Genomic DNA, 26499 nt, shown 5'->3' with positions numbered 1-26499 from the left:
TATTCTCTGAGTTGCATTGTAATCTGTGCTAAATGGCCCTTGAACTTCAACTTCCTATCTACATAAACTTCACGAGTCTTAGCCTGGTCAGTTTCTTCTAACATAATCCTGCCTATATGATATGAAACTGGATATCTCATTATGCCAAAGTGCATAACTTTACACTTATTAATATTGAACTGATATCCATTTTCACATGCTCGCAATTGCAGCCTATTGAAATTCATTCTGGAAGTGCTGCATATCAATCTCATCCCTAATTACCCTGCTCATTTTTGTATTATTGTAAGCAAATAGTTGTATGTCTCCTGTCAAATCTTTCCCAGTGTCATTAATGCAAAGACTGAATACCAATGAACTCCTCCCCATATCTTGGATAAAAAGGATGGCTCTGTCACAGAGCCATCCTTTTTATCCAAGCTAGTACAGGTGCTCCACCTACTTGCCAGATTAGGGACCAGAGCCAACTAAAACCAGAAATTGGAGAAAAACTGAACCTAACCTTTATTTAGCTTGCAAATGCATTTTGGTTGCTGAAAAATGTAAATAACACACTATACATCAATTGCAAATGCATGCAAAAGCTAAATAACACACTAGGATATACAAAAGTACAGTAAAATGACTTTATTATGCACTGGCATAGCATTTTTAATTTCCTCTAACACTTTGGCTTTATTCTTAACAATTGTACCAACTGATCTGCAAGGTATGCCTAGCTTGCAGCCTATATCAGTTATGTACATGCATGCCTTCCTCACTAAGTTTGATTAGTTCTAGCTTTTCTTGTAAACTGAGAAGCATAGGCTTCTTTTAGCTTTATCACTTCACTTAAGTGTCATTATAATCACAAATATAAATACTGTATTATAAGCACAAATAAGAGACACAGTGCACAATTTCTAAGAGATGTACCATGTACCACGTACGACTTCTATGAACACACTGAATGCAAGTCGATTGAGAGAGGAAGTGCATGGAAGGTCAGCAAACCATGTGGCGAGTATAAGGATCGTGGTTATATTTTTTGAAAGGGACAAAAAGCAGGGGACTACTGTAGTTTATAATTAGTATTATGGGCTACTCTATAGTCCATAGAATTAATGCCCTAAACATCATGCTAAGCACCTATATCCAACATTTGCAAAAGTATCTATCATACTTTGCTTTGAACTCATTCATAGTCATGGCACCCACAACAGACTGACAACCTATTCCTCTCTACCATTCTCCAAGCAAAAAATTTAGTCCTGGACACCCCATTAACTACACTCTTGCTCAGTTTCCAAGGATGGTCCCTAATTCTCCCACAACCAGACTTGTTCTGAAAAACTTCCTCTGCATTAATCTTGTAAAAACCCTTCAGTAATTTGTATGTCTCAATCATATCACTCCCTTTCTGCCTGTCAACCAATTTCTGTAACCCACTATTCTTCAATCTGTTCTCATAAGGTTCATTCCATAGACTTGCTACCATCTTGGTCATTCTCGCCACTGGATCCTCTCCACCTTCTCCCCAAGGGACCAGATCTGCATGCACAGATCTAAAAAATGAAGTCTTACCAAGACTATAAAGAGGTAAAATAACCTACCTGTCTCTGCTCATCAGGGTATTTTTCAGTAACCAAGTAATCCAATGAGTTGCTTTAGCCACTTTTGCAATATGCCCTCTAAACTTCAACTCCCTATTCCCCAAATCCCTGGCTTCATCAATTTCCTGGAGTACAGCTCCATCAATGTGGTGCACAGCTGGTAATCTTTTCACCTCAAAATGCATAACTTTGTCACATTAGACATATCAATTCACCTTTGCCCAGACTGCCAGTCTATCCAAATCATCCTGCAAAATTTTCACATAATCTTTATTAACTATTGCTTTACCCAATTTTGTATCATCAGCAAACAACTAAATAGTTCCTCTCAGATCCTTTCCTATATTGTTAATGTACAAATTAAATAGTAACGGCCCAAGAACAGCACCCTGTGGCACACTACTAGTCACAGGCCTTCTACTGATTGTTATTCATGAATAAACTATTCTCTGATATCCCTCCATCAACCACCCTCTTATCCACTTCACCAACTTTATATCCATCATCCTGTGCTGCAATTTATTAATTATAACTATGTGGTATCCTGTTAAAAGCCTTTGCAAAGTCCAGCAGTATTACTGTTAACCCATTACTTTTATCCAACATAGCTGTCACTGTATTATAAAACATGAGCAAGTTACTGAGGCATGATCTACCCTTGCAAAGTGTTCACTTAGTAATTCAACTATTTCCTCTGATTCAGTTACTTGATTACTGTTGGCATGAATTAAAATTATTCTGCCATGAACATTCTTCCTTTTACTTGCAACATACCGAAAGAGTTCTTTGAGATTATCTTTTGCCTGTATTGCTAATTTCCTTTCATATTCTGTTTCTGCCTTTCTTAACACACTGGTTACCCTTCTGGTCTGTGCTTTGTACTGCTCATGTGCCTGCTGGTCACCTTTCTCCTTGAATCCTTCTACAAATTTTTCTTTTCCCTTGTAGCTCCAGCTTAATGATGGTATTCATCCATTTAACTCAAATTGATTTATTCTCTTGACTCTAGGCATGTAGTCTGCTATTACTTCCGTCAAACTCCTTTACCACTTCCAATGCACTATCGACATCTAGTCCTTGCAGTTTAACATGCTATGGCACTGAAGATAAGTTTGTCATACTTACCAGCCCAGTAATTCCATATATAACAACACCTTTTAACTGAAAATTCCACATGTTTAGTCATCTCCATGGTCAAAACCATATGATCACACTCACCAACTGGTGGCAACGTAGTCACATATTGGTTATGGACAAATTCTCTGATGCAGTTACTAGATCTAGCAATCTCAAACCTCTATTACATTTCATCACATGCTGCCTCAGGTAATCAGTCCTTTGTAACTACATAAATTCCATTTTCCTTCCTCCCATCATGTGTCCTTTCATCTTTCAAATCTATGTTCCCATATTTGAAGCCCTGCCATAATAATTACCTGCTCTCCACTTGTTGAGCTTTATTTCCTGATGCATACTATCCCCATCATCCTTTACATCCCTGGTCTACAGAATTATTCAACTGTCTATTTCATTCTGTGGCCACTATCTCATACCAGATAGCCTCAAACATACTATTTTCACTAGCCTGCAGTTGGACTCCTACTCTCTTTTATTGCAGTTAATCGGCTATCAATAATATTCCTCCCCTCATTCTTTGCTCTCTATATCCATCCTAAACACACTATACCCTTCACATTCTATTCCACAAACTATATCATCCTCTGTCAGCCACATCTCACTAATGCCAATAACTCCTCCCCTTTGTTCCAAATGCTCTGGCATTAGTGTATATAACGTGCAATTTCCCCTTAGACCCACCACTGTCCATACATTTTACTAACTGTCCCATTATGGTTTGTTACCAATGGTACTAACTTAGGCATTTGATACACATTCTGACACTCAATTGCTTCACTGGTATCTATGTACTTGCTCAACAGTTCTCCCCCCCCCACTCCAAAAGTTCTAGTTTCCCTGATTTTGCATGTTCATTTTCACTTCATTCTTGGACTCTGAACACCAAACCCATTCAAATGCAAAATATCCTTCTTGTATAAGTCCTTTTATTATTACATCACACCTCCAGGGAGTCCAAAGACTCATCGTGGGAGAGCACCTACTCTACAACTTTCTGTCTCCACCACTCAATCCACCAACTGCAGCTACTTTCATCATCTACACCAACGGCATCTACCGCAGACCACCACCACTAGTATTTTCACAAACAATCATAAACATCCATGCCCACGGCAGGATTCGAACATGCGACCTTTTGGCTAGAGAGCAGATACGCTAACCACTTAGCCAACCAGGCCAGCCTTATCCATCAAACTCACTCTACACATCATTCCTTCTGCATAACCTACACATCAATTCATTTGCTATTGTGGCTATCCTTCTCAGCTTGACTGTCATGCCATGGGAAGATTCACTATTTTTTCTCTCTCTCTCTCATTCTTTTCTTTTGCCACTTTCATGCCCCCCCCCCTCCCATACCATACTTTTCTCCATTCAAATCATTTGTTCCAGCAAAAATGACACCCAACACAAAAACGAGGTGTCATTAGCACAATGAAAAATAGGGATTTAAAGATTTGCTCTAGTGAGCAAGCACTTAAACATGAATTAAAAGTTATCAGAAATATAGTTTTTGGACGTTTTTTTCACTTGGTTATACTATAAATTAAAGATACTAAGAAATTATATATCTGGTTTAATCCTTTATCCAAGTGTAAGCAAACAAGTTTGCGCCTGAACTATTTTCAGGACTGGGGCAACTTGTATATAGAAGCTTATGACTTATATACGAGTTACCCCAGTCCTGAAAATAGTTCAGGTGCAAAGTTGTTTGCTTTCACTTGGATAAAGGATTAAACCAATTATATGATTTCTTAGTATCTTTAATTTATTAGCAATATTTTCCTGAAAAATAGCTACAGCATAAATACTATCAACAAAATTCTTTGCAAGACTCCACTTAAAAACAAAAATAAATGAGATTACAATAAAAACTGTAGCAATTCCATACATTAAAGGGATATCAGATAAAATAAACTGAATACTACAGAAATACAACCTTAATGTGACCTTTAAACCTTCCAAAATTAAAGAACTTATTCAACTCATCCCAGGATCCACATCCTCCACTGGCCCACCCTGGAGTATTATTATTACGGTATCTCCATGGAGTCAGTAGATTCATCGTGGGAGACCCAAACTAGCAAAACAATATCTGTCATATCTCTTCTTGAATTAATTCACAGACGAAGAACTCACAACTAAGTCAGGCAATGAATTCCACTCATTCACCACCCTCCAGACAAAAAACCTAGTTCTCACACCCTTGTTAACCACACTCTTCTTTAATTTCCAGGGATGACCTCTTGTTTTTCCATCGCTATCACACAGCTGAAACATTTCCCCTGCATCAATCCTATAAAAGCCTTTCAGTAATTTAAATGTTTCTATCATATCCCCTCTTCTCCGCCTATCAACCAACCTCTGCAATCCACAAGCTCTATTATAAAAAGTTAATAGATTGCTAAGGCAGGATCTACCTTTAACAAAACCATGTTGGCCTCTATAGAGTATCATATCCTGATCCACCCATTCTTGAATTTTGTCTTTAACCAACTTTTCCAATACTTATACCACTACTCCTGAGATGGTGATTGGTCTGTAATTAACCACCACAGTTTTAGAGCCACCTTTATGCAAAGGAACCACTTTGCCTAACTTCCACTCCCTAGGGACCATACCAGAGTTCAAACTTAAGTTAAATATCCAAGTAAGAGGGGGTTGACAATTTCTTTGCACATTCACGCAACACCCGAGCTGATATCCATCTAGACCTACAGCAGTGTTTGCATTTAAATTTTGCAATATATTAAATACCTCTGATTTCTTAACTTCAGTTCTCACATTAGTTATTGCTACAGGTACAGAGATATCCTCACTTGGGTGATAGACTTTTGAAAAGTGATCACTCAGTAACTTGACTATTACATCTGATTTTGTCACCTCAATACCATCAGCACCCACTAAAGTTATCCTTCCGAAGTCATTGTTCCTTTTACTCTTTAGGATTACCCTTGATCTCATTGGTTAAGGTCTTCTCATAATCTGATTGAGCTTTTCTTACTATGCTGGTAACCTTCCTAGCCTGAGCCTTGTACCGCTCATGGGTGTACTGATTACATTTCTCCTTATACATTCTCCATAACATCTTTTTTTGCAGATCAAGCTTGATACTACTGCTCATTCATCTAACGCCTACCTTGTTTGTCTTCCTGACCATGGGGACACAATCTGATATTGTTTCCTCATATACCTGCTGATTTTATCCCATGCACTGCTAACATCTTTCCCCTGCAATATGTTCTGCCATGGGATGGCTGCAAGCTCACTCCAAAGCTTGTTATAATTGCCTAACCTGAGTTCCGTATATATCCCTTTTTAACAGAAAAATCCACAGATTTTGCAATCTCCCAAGTCAATACCACATGATCGCTTTCACCAATTGGAGGTAACGAGGACACCTTACTTATGCATATATCCTCTGAACCAATAACCAGATCCAACACTCTCACACCATGTGTCCCTTCTGTTATGTACTGTTTCAAGTAATTATCTCGTAGAAGATGTATGAACTCCATTTCCTTTTTGCTACGTGATATTTCCTCCTTCCAATTGATATCACCATAATTAAAATCCCCCATAATATTCACTAAACCCGCACTCATTGCACTAATTTGCTGATGCATGAATTCAATATCTCCCCCTGTACCCCCTGACCTATAGCAGCATCCAACTGTATATTTGGTTGCGTTGGTCACTATTTCACACCAGACCGTCTCAAATGAACTCTCATTCACATGTCTATCATCTTGATATACTACTTTCTTTGGCTGCAACACATCAGCTATCATCAACAGTACTCCTTTCCCCATTCTATCTTCTCTATCCTCCCTGAAAATATTGTACCCATCACATTCAATTCCAGTGACCACATCTTCTGCTGACAGCCAAGTTTCACTAATGCCTACAACTTTTGGTGAGATTGCACTGACTAATGCCAAAAATTCTTCTCTCTTATTTCGAATGCTTCTTGCATTGGCATACAAAAATTGCAGATTCCCTCTAGTTCTTGTACCGTAAAGCCGGTATATCAGTTCTAAAGCGAACTGATATACAAGTCACTAATTTCAGTAGTCCAGCCGATTTTTATCCCCTCTCTTCTGCAATTTATTCTGTGAATAAGGATCAATAAATATACAATCACTGCTAAAGATTCTCTCTCTTACACTCAACTTTTTCAATATTAGTTTCCCTGCCCAATTACTTCAACTTGTTCAGAAAACAGTAACTTCTTCAATCACTTATGTCCTTCCTTGTTCAGATGCAGCCCATCTCTAGCATACAACTATCTGTTTCCTTCAAACACACTCCAGACATCAACAAATTCCAGACCTCTTTTTTTGCAAATTGTATTCATTGCAATGTAATCTGCCCTATATAGGTGAAACAGGATGCACAATTCCTATCCGAAAAAAGGAACATAAATGGCACGTTAAATCTGGCCTTTCTGATCATGTCCTGAATACTCTACATAGAACTGACTGGAAAGGCACCTGTTGTTTATACCACACCAAAATGTGGTATGAGCATAAATTTAAGGAGGCCTGTGAAATTATCAACCACCCAAATCTTAACGATAACGGAGGTCTAAAAATCCCAAGAATATGGATGGCACATATTCTATTCACATAACTTTTTGGTCTAAGAGTTAATTATGGTATGGCACACACACACACACACACACACACACAACACAAAAAAAGTACTGAATTTCAACATCCATTTACTCCATAACATATATCCTAGTTATTTAGTTTTTGTTTTGTTTTTTTTTGCACCATACTGTATAATTAAGACTGTAGTAATAGAAAGGGGGATGGTAAATCCCTTTATGTTTTAATAGCCGGGTACGAAACTCGGATCAAAATCCATCGAGTTTCATGCTGATAGTTTTTTTTGGCATAAAACTCTATGGATTTCGATCCGAGTTTCGTACCCGGCTATTAAAACATAAAGGGATTTACCATCCCCCTTTTTATTAACATGTTTGCCGATAAAATCGCCTTTCGGCTTATTAAATTAGTAATTAACATTACACCACTTCGGCAATTCGATAGTAGAGGTATGTAAGTTCATGTTCACTTAAAAACCTTGATATTCCAAGTCTATCTACTCACTGATGAGACCTCAAAAAAAAAAAAGTTGAAACCGGTCTGGGTAGTGACCTCTTCTCATAATGTAAAACAATATACAGGGTGTTCGGGATAAATTTGACATATTTATAATTAATTATATTTTTCCGTAAGTTACATGTATTAACACACACTTCTCTTCATTTAAAAGTTTGGACCCTTCTTCATTCACATACAAGATGTCAGAAAGGATGGATAGCTGGAACCCACCTGAATCATGGAAGAGAATAACTTGTATCATGATGATTCGTGCCCGCCATCAAAATAAGGATATTACGACTGCTGCCCAATGCTCCCTGAATACAGTAAAAACAATCAGGCATGAACTAGAGACTTGCAATGGTGACTACGAGGATGTAGCAAGAAGAAAGATCCCTAGCAGACGATCTGATTGCGTTCGTACAGCAGAATTCCTCGCAAATCTGCAGGAACAGGTGTTGAAGAACCCTGGCATTGGAATTCGGGCTTTGTTCGTGGAGTTGCTAACTGTAGTCAAGCCCTGGATAACAAGGGTAGCCAATGGTAGGCCGTATGTATGGCAGCAGGATTCGACCCCTTGCCACACCTCTGGGAAAAGTCAAAAATGGTTGTCTGAAAATTTCTACGACTTCACCAGTCCAAATGTTTGGCCTCCAAACTCCCCAGACCTTAACCCCATGGATTATTTTGTATGGGGCGCAGTTGAAAAAGACACCAATCGCACTTCCAGTAATACAAAAGCCCAGTTAATGGATAAAATTAAAACAGTTTTTGCGGCCCTTCCCAGGGAGACTGTAGCATCAGCTTGTTCGAGGTTCCGAAGCAGAATTGAAGCTGTGATCGATGCTAATGGTGGTTATTTTGAGTAAATCTTGTTGATAGTATTGTAATTAACTCTGCCTGTAATGTTTTTTTGTCAATTCATTAAATTTAATAGATACAAAGAAGATTTTCTTTTTCCTTACGAAACTGTCAAATTTATCCCGAACACCCTGTATATACATCTCTTAGGAGCTGGGTTTTACATTATGAAAGAATATTAAAGTTAGTGAGGGAGCTTGCTCCACCTTTGCATGGAGTTGCCCTGGTGTTGTACTATCCAAGTGATCATTTATACTTAGGCCTAGCAATAGTTTTTTCATCATGAAACTCTATGGATTTCGATCCGAGTTTCGTACCCGGCTATTAAAACATAAAGGGATTTACCATCCCCCTTTCTATTTACATGTTCTCCGGTAAAATAGCCTTTCGGCTTATTAAATTAGTAAGACTGTAGTAATTTAGGCTCTTAGTCTAATATAACAAACACTCATGTTAAAAGTATTGATTAGGTCACCAATTTTGCTGTATTAAAACTATTTATATGAATTTATTCTTTGATGCTGTTATAACTAAAATATAGCTTTGATGTAGTGTTTTTTTTTCTCCCACTAGTGGTCAGTCCCTGTAGAATAACGGCCGATCAAATTATTGTCAACTTTGGCAAACTGTTTGAAATATAATAGCTTGTATATACAGTTACACCTTACGTAATACGTGCCTTATGTAAATTTGCAATTATGTAATAAATCTATTAGTGTGTATGAACACGTTTGCGACTTTGTGTGGGTGCGTCTTTGACAGCCTTATTGCAGTACAGTAGTAGATGGCCTCGCGAGGTTAGCTCAGTCACTTGTTATCACTCCTAGTTTCGTTTTTTTTTTTTTTTACCCTTAAAATGGAATGCGAATGCAAAACCGAATGTGCTGGTAATAAATCTAAAAAACAAAGGTCTGCAATTAGAAGAAAAGTTGAAAATAATTCATATGTTATGAAGGCGGGAAAATTCTATCGACAATAGCTTGGGAAATAAATCGACCTATTTTGACAGTAAATACTGCTAGATGTGTTTTATATTATGGGCAATACTAAGGACAGTGATCGGAGCTTACTCCACCTTTACTACGAGTTGCCCCTGTCATGAAAGGTTTGCTTATGCTTGGATCTGCTGAAACTTTTATAGTTTCTATCTATATTTGGCATGAAACTCTTGTAGTTTCTCTATTTGGCTATGAAATAATGTTGAATTCAATATCCACTTAATTTGAATAACAATAGTGAAGGATAAAGTTCGCATTGTTGAAAGCACGAAAAGTGCAGTAACGTTGAAGGGCACAATTATTACCAAGAAGGGGTAATGATTTTCATACTTTCATATTTACAGTATGTATATTATTCAAATACAATTGATAATTTTTTTTTATAATTGAATTTTTTTTAATCACCCCAAAAATGAAAAATATTAAAAATGGAAAATATCTGATTAATGGCAAAAAAATTTATGTAAGACAGTGATATGAGTAGCCATTGAACATTTTATTGTCTGTCTGTAATTTACAAATTCGACTTATGTAAAATTCGAGTTACATAAAGGTTTACGGAACACATTACTTACGTAACTCGGGGTGCAACTGTATGTGTATACTCCAGATAATGACCTTAATAAGAAGGTCAAAATGCCGAGAAATTAAAATAATCATTCCTAACAGCTATAGTCTCTATAATTCACTGAAATGCAAATCTAATAACTCCTTTAATTCCCCTCTCCCTTAGGGAGTAGGTGAGGTCAATTAGTCCTATCTAACTTTTGGAGACTGAGGGAGAACTTCAATCTCCACTGATAGCCAATCAGAGATAGCTGGCCCAAGACTATCACTAATTATACATGGCATCAGGTGAAGAGAGGTGGCTGACAAGTTCCACCATCTTATGGTCCCTAATCCTAACACTAGATTTACATAATGTCTTGATTTTACACCACAATGCAATCTAGTTCTAATACAATTTTTAACTAATATTGCTATTTTTTCTAACCTAAACAACTCAGCTTTTGCTGCTCCAAACATAGGTCCACTATGAAACACCATCTATTGGCATCCTGAATTCAAAAGAACTGTGTCTGGTTTTGTTGTCCTGGCTGTCCCATAACGCCAGCTCACAGATGTGATCCCACTACTGTATGATGCAGAAACCTTTTGAAGAGATAAAATTCTTCAGCAGTAATGTAATCTGCAGCACCACCAGTCATGTTGAGATTGTAGAATGCATAGTGGCTCTTATAGCAGTTGAACCACCCACAACTTGTGGCAAAAGGTGCTGGCTGCTTTTGATCCTTCATCAGATCTTCATAGATCTAATGCAAGGGATCGAGATTTTGTACTATGGTCATGCTGAGATTCATGGATGACTGAGCACTCTTATGAATTGTATCAGCATTATCATAAATGGTTCTATAGAATCACTCAATCCTGTGGTCCTTTGAATGTCAATGCTATGTTCACATCTTAAAAAATTGGATTTCCTAGGCCTTTGCCTCACTTGGTCTTAATTCACATTCTTTCACTCTTAGTTTCGTTTGTTTTTCTCTTGCCAGAATTCTTGCTCAAAGGCTGCAGAAATTATTTACACCTAAAAACAATGGTGCATATACCAATAAGATAGCAAGTAGGCAAAATGTATGGACATAGGAAACAGGCGCATTTGCAGAACCTTAGATATGAAATAGTGATAGTCCTTACCCAAATGTAACCATTTATATGCAAAAATGAGGATAGAATAATTACCTGCATTTAAAAATAAATTGTTTTAATTGCATGGCTTAACATTCTATGAATATTTTAATAGTCAAAATATTTTTTCAAAAAAATTCATTATGGGAATTTTTTGATGACTAAAAAATTTGCAATAAAAGATTTCCTAATTAACATTTTTCAGTAACACACATTGCATTTAAAAAAAACTTCTTTTGGCACCTTTAACTTATGATTTCTCCCTTGTAATAATTCAGTCTTATATATAAAAATGCATAATGTATCTGAATTCTTACAAATAAAGGGATGAGCATCAAAGCAATGCGACTTACCTCTAACTCATGCTAATTATCTGTGAGTCAATGATGAGAAAATGTCTTCTCAAGATTGCAGAAAAGCAGGTGTATACAGTAAGAGGATAGTACAATAACAGCAGAGTGCAACAGATGTAAAAGGACAACACAGCAGACTTGGAATAAGGAAGGGAGCAGAGAATATAAAGTAGATGTCTAGTCCCGGACATTAACACCAGGTGTGATGAGCCAGAGTAACACAATGACACACAAGATGGAGAACTTAGGTGAAGTGTGACAAGTGAGCAGGAAAAGGTGAAATGAGGTGAAAGACTCCATCGTGAAGAATTTCCCCAGAAATAGTCATGTTAAGAATGTTCTCCCAAGAATCTATTAAATCCAATGAAGCCAAACGGCTTCACTTTGACATGAAAGTGAAGCAAGGTTTCACTTCACTTTTACATTAGGGTTAATACTAAGAATAGTGATCCTAGCTTTATCCACCTTTACTACGAGTTGCCCGGTATTGTACTACCCAGGTGTTTGTTTACGCTTGGACTCGCCGAACTTTTATAGCTTGTTATATTCGGTATGCAACTCTTTGATTTCTATCTTAGAGTTTCTTATTCGGCTTTGAAATAATGTGGGATTAAATATCCCCTTAATTTAAATAATTTTTACATCGCCGAAGTGAAGCCTTTTGGCTCTTTATTTCATTAATTTATTTGTGCACCTCTTTAACAATTCGTACTGTAAAGTATTAAAGCTATTATCTACAATCTTGGTATTTATTGGTCTACCTACTCACTGATGAGACCTCAATAAAGGTTGAAACCGGTGTGGGTAGTGACCTATCTCCCTTAATGTAAAACAACATACATCTCCTAAGGGATGAGTTTTACATTAGGATTAATACTAAGAATAGTGATCCTAGCTTTATCCACCTTTACTACGAGTTGCCCGGTATTGTACTACCCAGGTGTTTGCTTATGCTTGGACTCGCCGAACTTTTATAGCTTGCTATATTCGGCATGAAACTCTTTGATTTCTATCTTAGAGTTTCTTATTTGGCTTTGAAATAATGTAGGATTAAATATCCCCTTAATTTAAATAATCTTTCTAGACTATTTATGCAAGAATGAATGAACACTCTCACTTACAAAAAGTAATTCCCTCCTTATCACTTTAAATATAGTTTAGTAAGGTTAACTGAAATATTTTTACATTAAGAAGAAAGGAAACAATGTAGCATATAGAAACATCAAGCTTGATGTTTAAACCTTAATGAGTAATGATCTCGCATAGTGACGTGCAGATTATGTTGAATGAATGTGTTGTGAACCCAACTGTGGAAAAACTGAACTCTTAAGTTACTGAGGACTCAAGAATTCTAGCCTGAGAAGTTTAATGTTCAGATTGAAAGCTACCAAAAGTAATATATGAATTATGTTTTAAGTTTAGGCTATGCAAATTAGCTGCTATAACTGTACTTGTGAATAGTAAAGTTTGTTTATTGCTACAATATTTAGATTATTTAAAGCATGTGATAAATTGTTTAAGCCATTTGAAGCATGTAGCAAGAGTGTTAATTTCTTTATATTAAATTGTTGTTATCCTTGTGTCATTCCTGAATCTAAACAGTCACCTCACTATTTGCTACTCGTTAAAAGATACCCTTTTATTAAATAATCAGAAGAAAAATCGGTTTAAGATCTGTATTCCGAGTTTATGATTGACTTGAGTTGCAATAGATGAAATGCATGTAGTTTAATAAATAACATTAACAAAATAATATACAGTATAGTAACATATACAGCACAATGAAATTAAATGATTCATGAGATTGTTTATAAATTCACTGAGCACACAATTCTGAGATGCTCGATAAGCAGAAGTAAATAGAAAGATGTTCAGGTTCATGTTAAGGGAGACAACCCATGCCATCTACACAATGTGACATACTGCACTATGATTGACTGATGCATCGCCTCATCTGGCCAAGTCATTTTTGAGTAAGACATGGATTCAATTCATAATGATTTCATTATGCAATCAAATTTGATTAGATGAACCAAAAGACAATATAGAGGTAATGTTCTCTCTACTTTTTTTTAAGGCAGCATGTGCACATAAAACATTTTGTGTGCAAGTTTCCAGTCTGAGACTCCATGTGTGCAGTAGTCTGTATTTCACAATAGCAAAAGTCATAAGCCACAAAATTGGTGACATCTTTGTTAAAAGATCTTGTATGTTGCATGCTAAATATTTTTATAAGAGCAACCTAAATGCTTACTCCTTCAGCTATCTAAATACTGCATATACATACAGATTATAAACAAATTATGCCATATGTCCTGCCAATTAAAATTACACAAATCTGCAGTTCTTTTCCACTTTAATATTCAGTGACACAATTTTGAGAGTTTCATGCATTAACCACCTTACCGGCCATTATGGATCAAATACGCATCCTCATAAGCTTCGTATCCATCACATATTTCAATGTAATATCAATGGTATTACAATTTTAATATGCACTTCGCATCCATGATAATCTTAACGTCTATAGACGTCTTGGCCAGTAGCGTGGTTAACAATCTCTGCGTTAAATTATGTGCCATATAACGAAATATACTTAAATACACGCAAATACCTTCAATTGATAGCGTTTGTGTGTCAAAAACACGCTTTTGTGCACTTTTGCAAAAATTGCATTTTTTCGCATTTTCTCTTCAAAAACAGCTTGATTTTCCCATTACAGCACACATCGGCTGTTACTTGCTGGGAAATGCTTATAACGATACGAAACTTTTTCTGTAGCTATATGGCAGTGCTAACTATCAAACTGTGCTAATAAGAAGTTAATCGGGTGATATCAGTGCCCTCTAACAACGTAATGTTGAAACACCGTATTGCTGTGTTCTTTAACCACCTTAACAGCCATTATGGATCCAATACGCATCCTCATATGCTTCGTATCCATCATATATTTCAATGTAATATCAATGGCATTACAATTTTAATATGCACTTCGCATCCACGATAATCTTAACGTCTATAGATGTCTTAGCCGGTAGCGTGGTTAAAACCACTAATGTAATAACATTTCTTATATTAATGTTACCATAACATGTAAAATGGCAAGCACTAAATTAATTCACTTAAATCTGCAACTACAAAAATTTATCAGTATTTGTATATAAATAGTAGACACTAAACAAATATGCCTCTTTATCATGGAATACTAAGGCAATTGATGTGAAGTCATCAGGTTCCACATATAAGTAGTATAGATGTGAAGCTATTCCATGTACACTTAGATTAAGAATTAAACATGAATATAATTCTTGGCAAGTTTAATTTAAATATGCCCCAGCAACTTGGGGTCACCAGTGTAAGTTAACCCACTCACTGCAGGCTAAAAGTAGCTAATAAAAGTGTATTAAGTCTGAATAGAGTAATATTGGAATGGAAATATTGGACAAATTACTAAATAAAATAAGAGACAAGTATGATTTATCATATAATAATTTTTTATAGCACATTAAAAAATTGTAGACTGTAAATTAGAAATTCTGAAAGCAAAAATTTTGTGTGTGTACTAGGCATGTGTGCATGCATGCACACAGCTTACAGTGAATATTGATAAAGCACAATTTGTTGGTTTAAATTTCATAGTCCAAAGTAGTCATTAAGTGGAGAGAGTCACTATTGTCCCAAATGTATTGTAGCTAATATGATATTGTTACTCATGCCAGAAATGCATCTGTGAAATTTCAATCTTTTTTTTTTTTTGAGATTCTGCTTTCACTGATTATTCTATGAAACATTAATTGTTCATTAGAATTCATTCTTGCTTTGCTTGCTACGTGAGAACATGTCAGTAAATGTGATGTAAAAATTATCGTGAAACAAAATTAGAGCACATTCTGTCTTTGTTTTGACAATTCTTCATCTCATTTTTATTATTATTATTCAGGCCTCCATGGAGTCAAGAGACTCATCGCGGGAGGACCTTCCTAGGAAACACAAAGTTTATCATACCACCTCCTTGACCATTCTTGCTCTCACCACTATCGGACAATGCATTCCATGGTTCAATCGCCCTCCATGCAAAGAAACCACTCCTCACCCTCTTGCTCACAGCTTCCTTTCGTAACTTCCAGGGATGGCCCCTTGTCATCACTCCTTCACGATGTTCCACCAAGTAAAAGAACTCCCCAGTGTCAATCCTGTAACTGCCTCTCAACAGTTTAAAAGTCTCAATCATATCACATCTCCTTCTTCTATCCACCAAACTCTGCAGTCCACATTCCTTCACCCGATCCTCATAACTAACATTGTGCAGTCCTGAAACCATCTTTGTTATCTGCCTCTGTACCCTTTCCACAGTTAATTTATCCCCTTCAAATCCTGGGAACCAAATCTGAGAACAATAGTCTAAGCATAGTCTGATCAGGGTCTTATGCAATGGAATGATAAGTCTTTGATCTCTGCAGGTCAGCATCCTTCTCATTATTGCAGCAATCCTCTGCATTACCTTCACCACCTTTGCAATATGCTCCCTGAATTTCAGTTTTCTATCAATCATCACCCCCAGATCTCTTGTCCCCCCTAATTCCTCCAGTACAGCTCCTCCAATTGAGTATGCAGCCTCCATCGATGTATCCCAAACTTCAAGACCTTACATTTTGCTGCATTAAACCAACATCTCCCATTCATTTGCCCATCTGTCCAGTTTAATTCTCTTGCAGGGCTGCCACATCTGCACTATTACTAATAACCCTGCCCAGCTTCACATCATCTGCAAACAAGTGAATATCCCCCTTGCAATCCGTTGACAATGTCATTGATATAAAGGTTAAACAATACAGGTCCCAGTACTGAGCCCTGTGGGGCCCCACCTGTAACCCTCTGCCTCCTTGATATAAGATTTATGATCAACTTCTAACAGAAATCAAAATCTATAGGATTGTGGAACTCAAGTATGCTGACAATAATGCTGTTTTCTCTCATTCAGAACTTCAAATCACTAATGACATTAGTGATTTGAAGTTCTTTCACAAGAAGAAGCCTACAAAAGAATAGGCAGGAGTGTAATAAAAAAACAAGTGCCTCACTAACTTGCTCAAGTGATTCAAGTGTAATTTGAGGTAGATGAAATGACTGGAAAATTTCTCTTGTCCTAGCAGTCTTGTCTCTTTTGGGATGAAGCAAGTGACAAACAAGCTATAAATCAACATTGTTAATATGGTTACCATAATCTCAACTACTGTACGATTGCAAATATGAATTGCAGGCACCTAAAAAAAACACCACCACCACCACCACCATCATTGCCTTCAAATGATATAAGATTCACTGAGAGAAGTACATGAACATCAGCATTTTTAAAGTGAAGGCTAGCTGTTTGAGCACTGCAACAAATGGTCACCCATATACCAGATATCCATACCCCAGACACCTTCCTGGAAGAAATAGTCAAAGTGGCTATCAATTAAAATGGAGAAATGCAGTCTCCAAAGGATAAAAGCTATTTGAAATTGCATTTCATGCCAATGAATCTATAAGAAAAGACCAAGAAAAGAACATAAGATCATAGAGAGGGAAATACTTCAACTCAGTGACCCATGGAAACATCAGTAAGGCCACTTTTCCATGTAGATCACATAATGGCCTAATCAACTATCTCGGAACTCACAAAGAGAACAATTTTGGAACATGCTCCCACTTATTTGCCTGTGACTGTCAATTTTTTTTAACAATTGTTCTCTTGTCTTATTGCTACTAAGTGAATTATGTTGATTAGGTTAAGACTCTAGGGAAATAATTTCCTTCTTAACTGATTACATGTTAACAAAGCAAACTGCCTATCAAGTCAACCATACCTTCCTGTGGTGTAGCCTGTTTCCACAAAAAAGGGGTCTGTAGAAACCAGCAAGTATTCCTGCTACAAAGGGATGTCTTCCTAGTTGAAGGAGATGACAAAGACTTGCTATGTAGTAGATGTCCTTCACTGCCCATTTCCTCCCCCCACACATACTTCTCATACAGTGTGAGTGATACCCTTCAAGGTCCTGACAAACATGCTTAGAGATCCATAACTTCTGCCATTTTGAAGGTGCATCCAGTTAAAATAGTGGTGCCACTTAACACATGGGCCCAAACCTGTTAGTAACAAACAAGTCGGGAGGCTTCCCAGTCAACTATAGCATAATCCCATTGCCACACTTTGCCAGATTGCTCTGTATAGGTCCTTTCTTTTTTATGTTACATGGCGATCAGTATTCATTTTAATAAATTATGGAGACCACTATGGCGTTAAGAATGTTGTTGTTGTTATGTGCCATCCAGTCGTTTTTCAATTCTTGGTGATCCTGTGAACAAAGGCTCTCCATCCTGCTTGGCCTCTTGTCCTTTCTTTCAGTAACTGTAAGTTCAAGTTGGTAAGTTATTTATGTGTCCATCCAACTCTTTTGTGGTCGTCCTCTTCTTCTCATTCCCTCAATTTTCCTCAACATAACTGCCTTTTCAAATGATTCATCAGCTCATATAATTATAATAAAGACAAAATATAAGATATGAAAGGTCTGTTGGAAGAAGCGAGAAAAAAATGAAGGAGAGTAAAAATTGTAAATTTGCAACCCAGATATGATAGTATTGAGTTAAGGAAGGCAATAATAGCAAATGATTTGATGCATAGGTTGTGTAGAAGAAATGGATGCAAATTTTAAACATGTAAATATGGTCAACCCATAAAAGATTGACCATATTTACATGGCATGTGGTCTGTATGTTGAATTATTTAAATAATACATTTTATAATATGAATAATAAATTAAAAATAATTTTATACCTATACTTCTTGATATCACCGTGCAACTTGGTGCGAGTCAACCTTGTGAGTCAGCATGAGTGGGGATAACAAAGGCAACTTCATCCGATGACAACCGAGATTTTGGCGCACATTAAAGAACGCATTTTCGTTAGAAAATATCCAAAAAATTTTATCGATGCTTACCAAAAAAGCAGGGAGATGCACATATTGTGATGCATAAACTATATTACTTTGCTTTTACGTGATAATAATTTTTCATTGAGCTTCATTTTCATGCTTGTTTCATATCTCGTACTTTAAATATTTCTGTGTTTTTTAAGATTGATATAATAAAAATTGATAACTTAAGTATTTTTTTCACTTACTGTTTTCACTTAATTAAATGCTGGTGGCCTGATTATTAAAAATAAAAGTTGAATGTGGCCAGTGAGTCTGAAAAGGTTGCTGATCACTGGTTTATGCTCTGGCTGGAACTTGCTGGTAGTACCCAAGGCAGAGAAAGAAATGTTTTATAAATTCTCTGAACACCTAGCAACAAGTAGCTACAATAAACTCCCAAATGAAATAAAATCAATAACCTCAGAATATGCTTTCAGAAAAAGACTGAGAGACTATTTCATAGGACTAAATAATGTAGACCCTTATTTTAAACGTATATTATAACAGATTATATATGACAAGTATATACCATGTTATGTGAGCCCTCAGATACAGAACCTGGATTTTGCAGTGACTATTGCACAAATTTAATTTTCTAATAACCAGTATGGCTACAGCCCTTGGTTACACATATTAAAAAAAGTAAAAACTTACTAGCTTATGTTAAACATTTTTATAAACAATGAACACTATAATCAATCATCTGTGGACTCTTCCAATCTCTTCATTCTTTTAAAAAACCAGGTGTCCAAATCTATGCATAGTAGAGCATATACAGCTAAATCAAGGCTTTATAAGTTAAAACCATAATCGCTTTACTCCTATAAGTCAGTGTCCTGAGCATCACTGCCAGAATCCATTGTGCTGTTCTCATGATTTTAGCAATGTGTCCTCTAAATTTGAGATCCTTATGCACCATCACCCCCCTGGATCTCCTACTTCTGGTCTCCCATTACCCTTAAGCAATCCTGTTGTGTTTAAATTAAAGTTATATGAACATTTAATAAAAATGATTAATGTGAAACATTAAAATGTTAATCATGCCAATGCAGGAAGCACAGTAACTAACATGATATCCAGCTGCCCAGTCCATTCAATAGTTGGTTTTAATACAAACCAGTCATTTCTGTGACTGATCACATTGATGTTGGCAGTTTGTAAAAGAGTGAAAAGATGAACTGTCTGCAAACTGCCAGATACCATCTCAATTACTACAGTTATGAATGAATGAGAAAGGGGGGGGGACAGTTAATGCATAACACTAAGAGATGAAAATAAATAAGCAAAATTGATGAACATGTAAAAGCCAGAATATTCGGAAGGAAAAAAGACAAAGCTGAAAGTAGCAGCAAAAATAGCAGAGAATAGTAGTTTTGGCTTCATGAAATGTTTGACACCATAGAATAAACAAAGTAAGCAAAATATGCAATTATGTAAAATTATTCAAATTTAAATTAACATACCCTTTCTTTTTTTCTCTGATTATTATGGATAAGTACCCATAAGGAAATGGAATGAACTACAGAAGAGATAAGATAATGTAACAGTTCATGTGCAACCGTAGGGCCTATCAACAACCAAATAGGTAGAAGCCTTGTAGAATGAGGAGTTCCCCATCGGAAAATACGACAAATTCCTTCTTTTAAACAGTCCAAAACTCCCGGTTTCTCACTTGCTATGTCACTCTGTTATAATAGAAAAACAATAACAAAATTATTAAAAGAAAAATTATGTAAATTTATCATGATGCAATACACTATTCATAACATCTTCACAGTATGAGAATTTCTACAGCAAAACTACGGGTAAGGTTCAACGTCAGTGGTTGAGTGAATAGCACTTCTATTTTGCAACAAATATGCTTTTGTGTTTTGAAACCCACTCTGACATGAATGTGAAAGTCTTGAAGCTGTATATGATTTCCAGAGCTTGTTTTTCCCCAAGAAATTTCAGCCTGAAATTTCTTGGGGAAAAAAAATAAGTAAAAAATACCATGCTTGGTTTTTAAGGAAGAATTCCCATATTATTTAATCTTTAAACTAGTTGAAGTTGTGGATACGGCTACTGTGGCTAGAGATGAAGTCCCATTCCATTTCTCAGAGGAATATGGAATTATGATTGTACCGAAGAGAAAGAAGAAACATCTGTTTGTAGACTACCTTATGTTTATGCTATTTAACTCCCACCTAACACACACACACACAACCAAATATCAACAGATATAAAGACTGGTGCATGTACAAATATAAGTATCACTTTTCCTGCCACAGTTAAGTTTTACCTTTTGCTTTATCCTAAATCAAAACAGGCATGAATTTAGTAAATTCAGTAACCTGATAATAGCATCTAGTTTTACAAGGGTTTTTTTCCTTTCCTCTGATGGGTGTGGGGATTCCACACTTCAAGTCCTGCCTATACTAGTTAACTCCTATGATGGAGTATCAAATAATACTAACAGGCTGATCAGCATAGTGTAGGCAGAGGATTTGGTGGCAACAGACAAACTGGACCTCACTGTATCTCAGCATATGCTCAAATTGAGGATAACCTGAACATGAAGTCTTAGTATTTTGACTTCCAATGTAAAGTCAGATTAGTCACTGCAAATTGTAGATTCTATCTTGGCTAAAAAAAAAATTTTTAAAAATCTATAATCTCTATTTTTAAGAGTGTTGCTAATAATTGTTGCACCTATGAATTGTGGTAAGTTTTTCCCAATAGTTTAAATAAATGTACTGGTGACAGATGATTTTCTTTGCCTGATGGGACATTATCACCTTGCTTACTGGAGCAAGAGAGAGAGAGAACAAAAACATTAGTTACTGATATGAGTAACCTCCTTCAAAGCACAAACACATTGCAAATAGCTAGCGTTTTCTGAATTTGATGAAACGACAGTAAAGTATTTAAGTGGGCTGTCTGATCAACTAGCAAATAATTCTACTGCCACTTACTCTGCAAGATTGCACCAGGCCCCGAGAGAATCAAAATAAGTAGCATGCGAGTGTCTCAACAGGAAGTGAGTCTTCTGCTGGTGATCCTTATAAAGATTTGGTGATGGTTTTAAATCTGTCCTAATTGCTTCACTGCACAATGAGTATGAAGTCAGAGGTGTTGTCATAAGCCATCAGCAGTATGCTTCTTTTTTTTTTTTTTTGAACACCTTGGTATACTTATTAAACCAGCCATTTCATATTCGTGTGTAGAGGCTTAAGTGCTGTGAGGACATCATGTTGGAGGCTTAATGGATTTTTTACAACACTCAAAAAGAATTAAAATAGAATTTAATACTTCCTATATTTCGTCCTAGTCATTGGACATCTACGGGGTAGATGTCCTAGTGACATCTACCCCAATGACTAGGACGAAATATAGGAAGTATTAAATTCTATTTTAATTCTTTTTGAGTGTTGTAAAAAATCCATTAAGCCTCCAACATGACAGCCATTTCATAGCTTTAAAAAAGCTTGCAGGAATGTTAGATGAATTACAGGATTAAGATCTTCATGCTAGTGAGAATGATTTCAAATATGGCTTGGAAAGTGGACAGAAATTTTGGATGCAGTGCGAGAATGAAGGCTTTCATGTTAGTGAGAATCATTTCATTAAGCTGTTCAGAGTGTATAAATCTTCTGAGTTTTACCCCCTTTCCAAATTCTGGGAATCACTATCTTATCCCTGATGTAATTTTACTACCAGAGTGGAAGAGATGCAAAAGTATATCTTATTAGTAAAGATCTAATACCAGATCTAATCTAATGCAAATCCAAATACTGGAAAATCTCTACACTCTCTCACAACATGCCTGATCATTTTTTAATGGGTTCTTCCTCTAAGTATACTGTTAGAGTCACTTCTCTTGCTTGCTAAGAAAATGATCTTATGCAAGTTTCCTCTTCCTGAGAACAACTTTCCCTTAGTCATTCACAACCTGCTGTCCTTTGACATTATAAGGACCAAGTGGAGTGATCTCAACAATATCCAGTCCACCTTTCTGTGGTCACACTATGTTTCTTTACTCCATATCCAAATAGCTGCTCTAAGCAACTTAATAAAATTATTCTTGCTGGCGTGAAGACTTAACATTCTCCACTCTATCCAATTCCTACCCACTTCCAAGTGGTGATTTAAGAACAGTGCACCAAAGCAGTTTAAAAAAAAAAAAAAAAATCAGCACATTGCAGGTGGCTTATGACAACTTTATCTTAATACTCGGTGTATAGCAAAACAAGCATGCAGAAACTTCTTTGAACTTCTCCACCAATGCAGGAGCACCACAGAGTTTTTTTTTTCTTCTATCACTACTCTTTCTCCTATAAAAAAAAAAATGACCACTCCCAAAGTAATAATCTCTACAACTTCTTAGTCAGGATAACCTAGTCATCAATGTTTCCAAAATGAAGTTTGCCCTCTGTCTTGCAAAAAAAGATTTCAACTCAACTTTACTTACCTTCAATAATACACAAATAATTAGACAGATCAGGTCTCTCTTCTTGGACTGATACTTACTTCTAGTCTTTCCTGGCATAAACACATCAATAGCCTTCTGAGCAGCTTAAAAAAAATTTGAGGTATTCTTTTCCACTCAAGTTGCTACCTTTCATCTCCCTGTACAAATCCATCAAAACTGCTTTAAAATTCTTGATGCTGTCCAAATGAGGACAATTCAGCTGATAGATGATTCCTCTCTCTCTCAATGACTATAATCATTTCATTGACTGTTAAAGCTGTCTTTTCTATCCTTTCTATCTATACCTCCATGAATACTGATCTACTGAACTGACATCCATAATCTTCTATTTTCAATGAGTCCATTACAATGCAAGCAGTAGCTAGCTGTGCAGTATCGTTTTAGGTTCCTTTTTCCTCAATCCTCACCTATATCTCACATGCTACAGATTCTGTCACTTCTTGAGAAGGATTGAGGACTGACTGTCTGAAAAAATGAAAAAATCCTTGGAAGAATGAAGACCCCCCCCCCCCTCAATTCTGTCAAATATCTCCAAACACTACTCATGTCATGGTGTGCAAAAAAGTGTGGCAAAGCAGTTCAAGATAACTAGCAATTCAGCATATTTTAGCTTCTCATTAATATAGCATACCACATCTATTAAAATATATATATATCTGACTTTGAAAGTCCCATAAGCAGAACGCTTCCCTCTTTCTCAACTAATGACTATCCAAGGTTTCCACCTATCTCTGAAATCCAGATGGCTTAGCTGGCATCATTCTTCTTAAACTTTTGTATAAATGTCTAAGGTAAATTGCTTCCTATCATACTAAGAAGAGCTCACACTGCATTCCTCCTCTTGTCTATTGTCAAAAAAGGTATCAGAAGAATCCTTGATAGCTTGGATACAGTGTCTTCTGGTCCTGATGATTTTTCATTCACGGTGCTCAAAACTGGTGCTCCAGAACGGACACATCATACAGTCCTTACATCTCATACTAATCTGGCATCTGCCCCACAGCATGGAAGCAAAAGTCAGACATCAAACTATTATCACACTGCCATCATCTCAATTTGCACAAAAATGATACTGAAGGTCTGCAACAGCCATCTTCTCCACTATCTAGTGTCTTACAAATTAATCAGCAATCACTAATACTGATTCTGCCACCCTTGCCCTACAGCAGTTCTAACCAACATTACCATTTTTGGACACAAAGCATGGAAAGATTTCAAATTAACAGTTTGTGTGTGGTCCAGTCTATGTGATGAGATCATCAGCTTCCTCTCCAGTTCTACACTATACCATAAGGATCTGTTCTTTTGATCACACTCTTCTTCCTATGCCTTAATGGCTGCCTCTCAATAACCTCAATGCTATCAACAGTTATACACATAAGAGTGCACTTTATTACTCCTTTTTCATTTGAAAAACTTTGTATTCAAAATTTTCCAAAAGCATTGTCTTAACATTCATCTCCTTGCCATTCTTCACTGGAACTTCAATACTACCAAAACAAAATCCTATATTATTTCTTGTAGTGAAGATTGAACTTCATTTCCCCTTACCTTTGATAATATTGATATCTTAAGTCAAGATCATATTTTTCCTCTGATTTATACCTGCAGCACTTCCTGACAACAAAAACACCACTTCCATAGCCAAATCAGCCTTCAAAATACTTTGTATCCTTCAAGACACTACTTCTCACCTGGAAAACTCTTAATACAACAAAAATATCAAAATAATGTTCTTCCATTTGTTGTGGTGTATAAAAAATTTTCATTAAAATGATTTAATCTATTTCCAGAATAGTAAATATAAGTAAATATTTTATGTCTTGCTGGCTAAAGAGGATATCATGTATTTTGTTTTCTATCATGCACATGATAGAAAATAAAATTCGCACTTTATTTATTAACAAAATACAGAATATAATTATGCACAAACAAATTTTTGGGAAATCAGAAGTATAGAATACTGTTTTATGAGACATAATTATGCTTAATTGTCATTCAAATTTAGATATAAATATCATTACAGATGGCTAATCTATAACGATATTTTATACATTTTAGAAAATATCTTCTCTGAGCTACTGGATTTGAATACAAATGCATATGAACTAACATTCATTAATTCAAACTCATGATGCATGTGACTAAGAACGTGTGGCACTCAAAAATATTGTCAATTTAGAACTGTGAGTGCAACAGCATCCATGGCAAGTGCAATATATGGTCACTGCCACAACTATATGCAGCATAAAAGTGGCCACAGACAATATCAAACAAATAGGAATAGTGTCTCACATTAACACTATTTTACAGATGCTGAAACAGCAATTTCAATATTCTCTCAAAAAAATTCATTTAAAAAACTATGTGGGCTGTAGTTTGCTGACCCCCAACTAAATAGATGACACTCTCTCACAGACTCACTCCAATAATCCTATCACAGATGTTCTGCTTTTTTATTTATTTATTTATTATGTTTTAGATTAAACAAGTCATTTCGTTAGCAGTGTTTCACAGTATATGCCATTATCATCCCTCCATTTTTCTTTAAAACATGTGGAAACAAGCAGCTACTCAACATCTACACAGTTCAGCTTAAGATATTGAAACAATTTCTCATCCTCAGATCATTGAGTAGATGGCACTTTGGAAAAAGTTATTCAAAACACATGCCCGTCTCATTTTATAGTTTTCGAAAGTGATTTCCTCCATAATTTCCGCCAAGGAAACCAAAGCATCAGTTCTAAAGTGGCAGAATGTTGCTGAACAATCTATACATACTCTTAAGTATCTCAACGCTTTTGTTAGTTTAATATTGGCGACAATCAAGCATATCCTAATGCCTAAAATCAAAAGCAAAGATGGTGACAATAAAGACCAATGATGACAGAGCATTCCAGGGTTTGCTAATGCAGCACAGTTGACCAGCACCAACAATTGCAATGATACTACCAATTGCTGCAGTTACAGACCAGATGTCACAGATACACACACACATGAAAAAAGAAAAAAAAAAAGGCCTTTTGTACAATTTTTGCTGCTAAATGATCATAAGCCTGTTATATAAAAATGGATGAAAATCAACTAACTCCATATCCTTATTGCATCAACACTGCATGACTCAGTCAAGACTAAAAACAATAATATGATATCAACCTAAACCTCCACATTGAAACTGATGAAGCACTAAAGAATAACATCACTAAACTAGCTGAAGAATATAGTTTCAATCCCAGAAAAATCACCAGATGCTAGCTTGGAACCCACAAACAAAAGAAAAGACCAAATGAACTTCCTTCGCAATTGGTAAAGATGTCCTGTGACACACA

The 26499-nt window shown here is 36.1% G+C and overlaps 2 protein-coding genes across 2 annotated transcripts in view; one reads left to right on the top strand and one right to left on the bottom strand.

Moving 5' to 3' along the window:
• The window catches only part of LOC150099694 (mitochondrial outer membrane protein SLC25A46-like), a 153887-nt gene that overhangs the window by 31329 nt on the left and 96059 nt on the right, over nt 1-26499 (bottom strand). The window contains exon 8 of the mRNA XM_090403379.1: nt 20163-20384. Coding sequence (XP_090259505.1) covers nt 20163-20384 — 222 coding nt within the window. The remainder of the gene's footprint in view (nt 1-20162; nt 20385-26499) is intronic.
• The window catches only part of Rlb1 (lysine-rich basic protein Rlb1), a 183939-nt gene that overhangs the window by 130002 nt on the left and 27438 nt on the right, over nt 1-26499 (top strand). The window lies entirely within an intron of this gene.

This window comes from Typopeltis vanoorti, chromosome 14, assembly GCF_054136105.1.
Source record: "Typopeltis vanoorti isolate ZY-2024b chromosome 14, IOZ_Tvanoo_1.0, whole genome shotgun sequence".
NCBI classification, from domain to species: domain Eukaryota; kingdom Metazoa; phylum Arthropoda; class Arachnida; order Uropygi; family Thelyphonidae; genus Typopeltis; species Typopeltis vanoorti.
The sequence above is the reverse complement of the archived record's forward strand: the minus strand, read 5'-3'. Positions and strand labels throughout refer to the sequence as shown.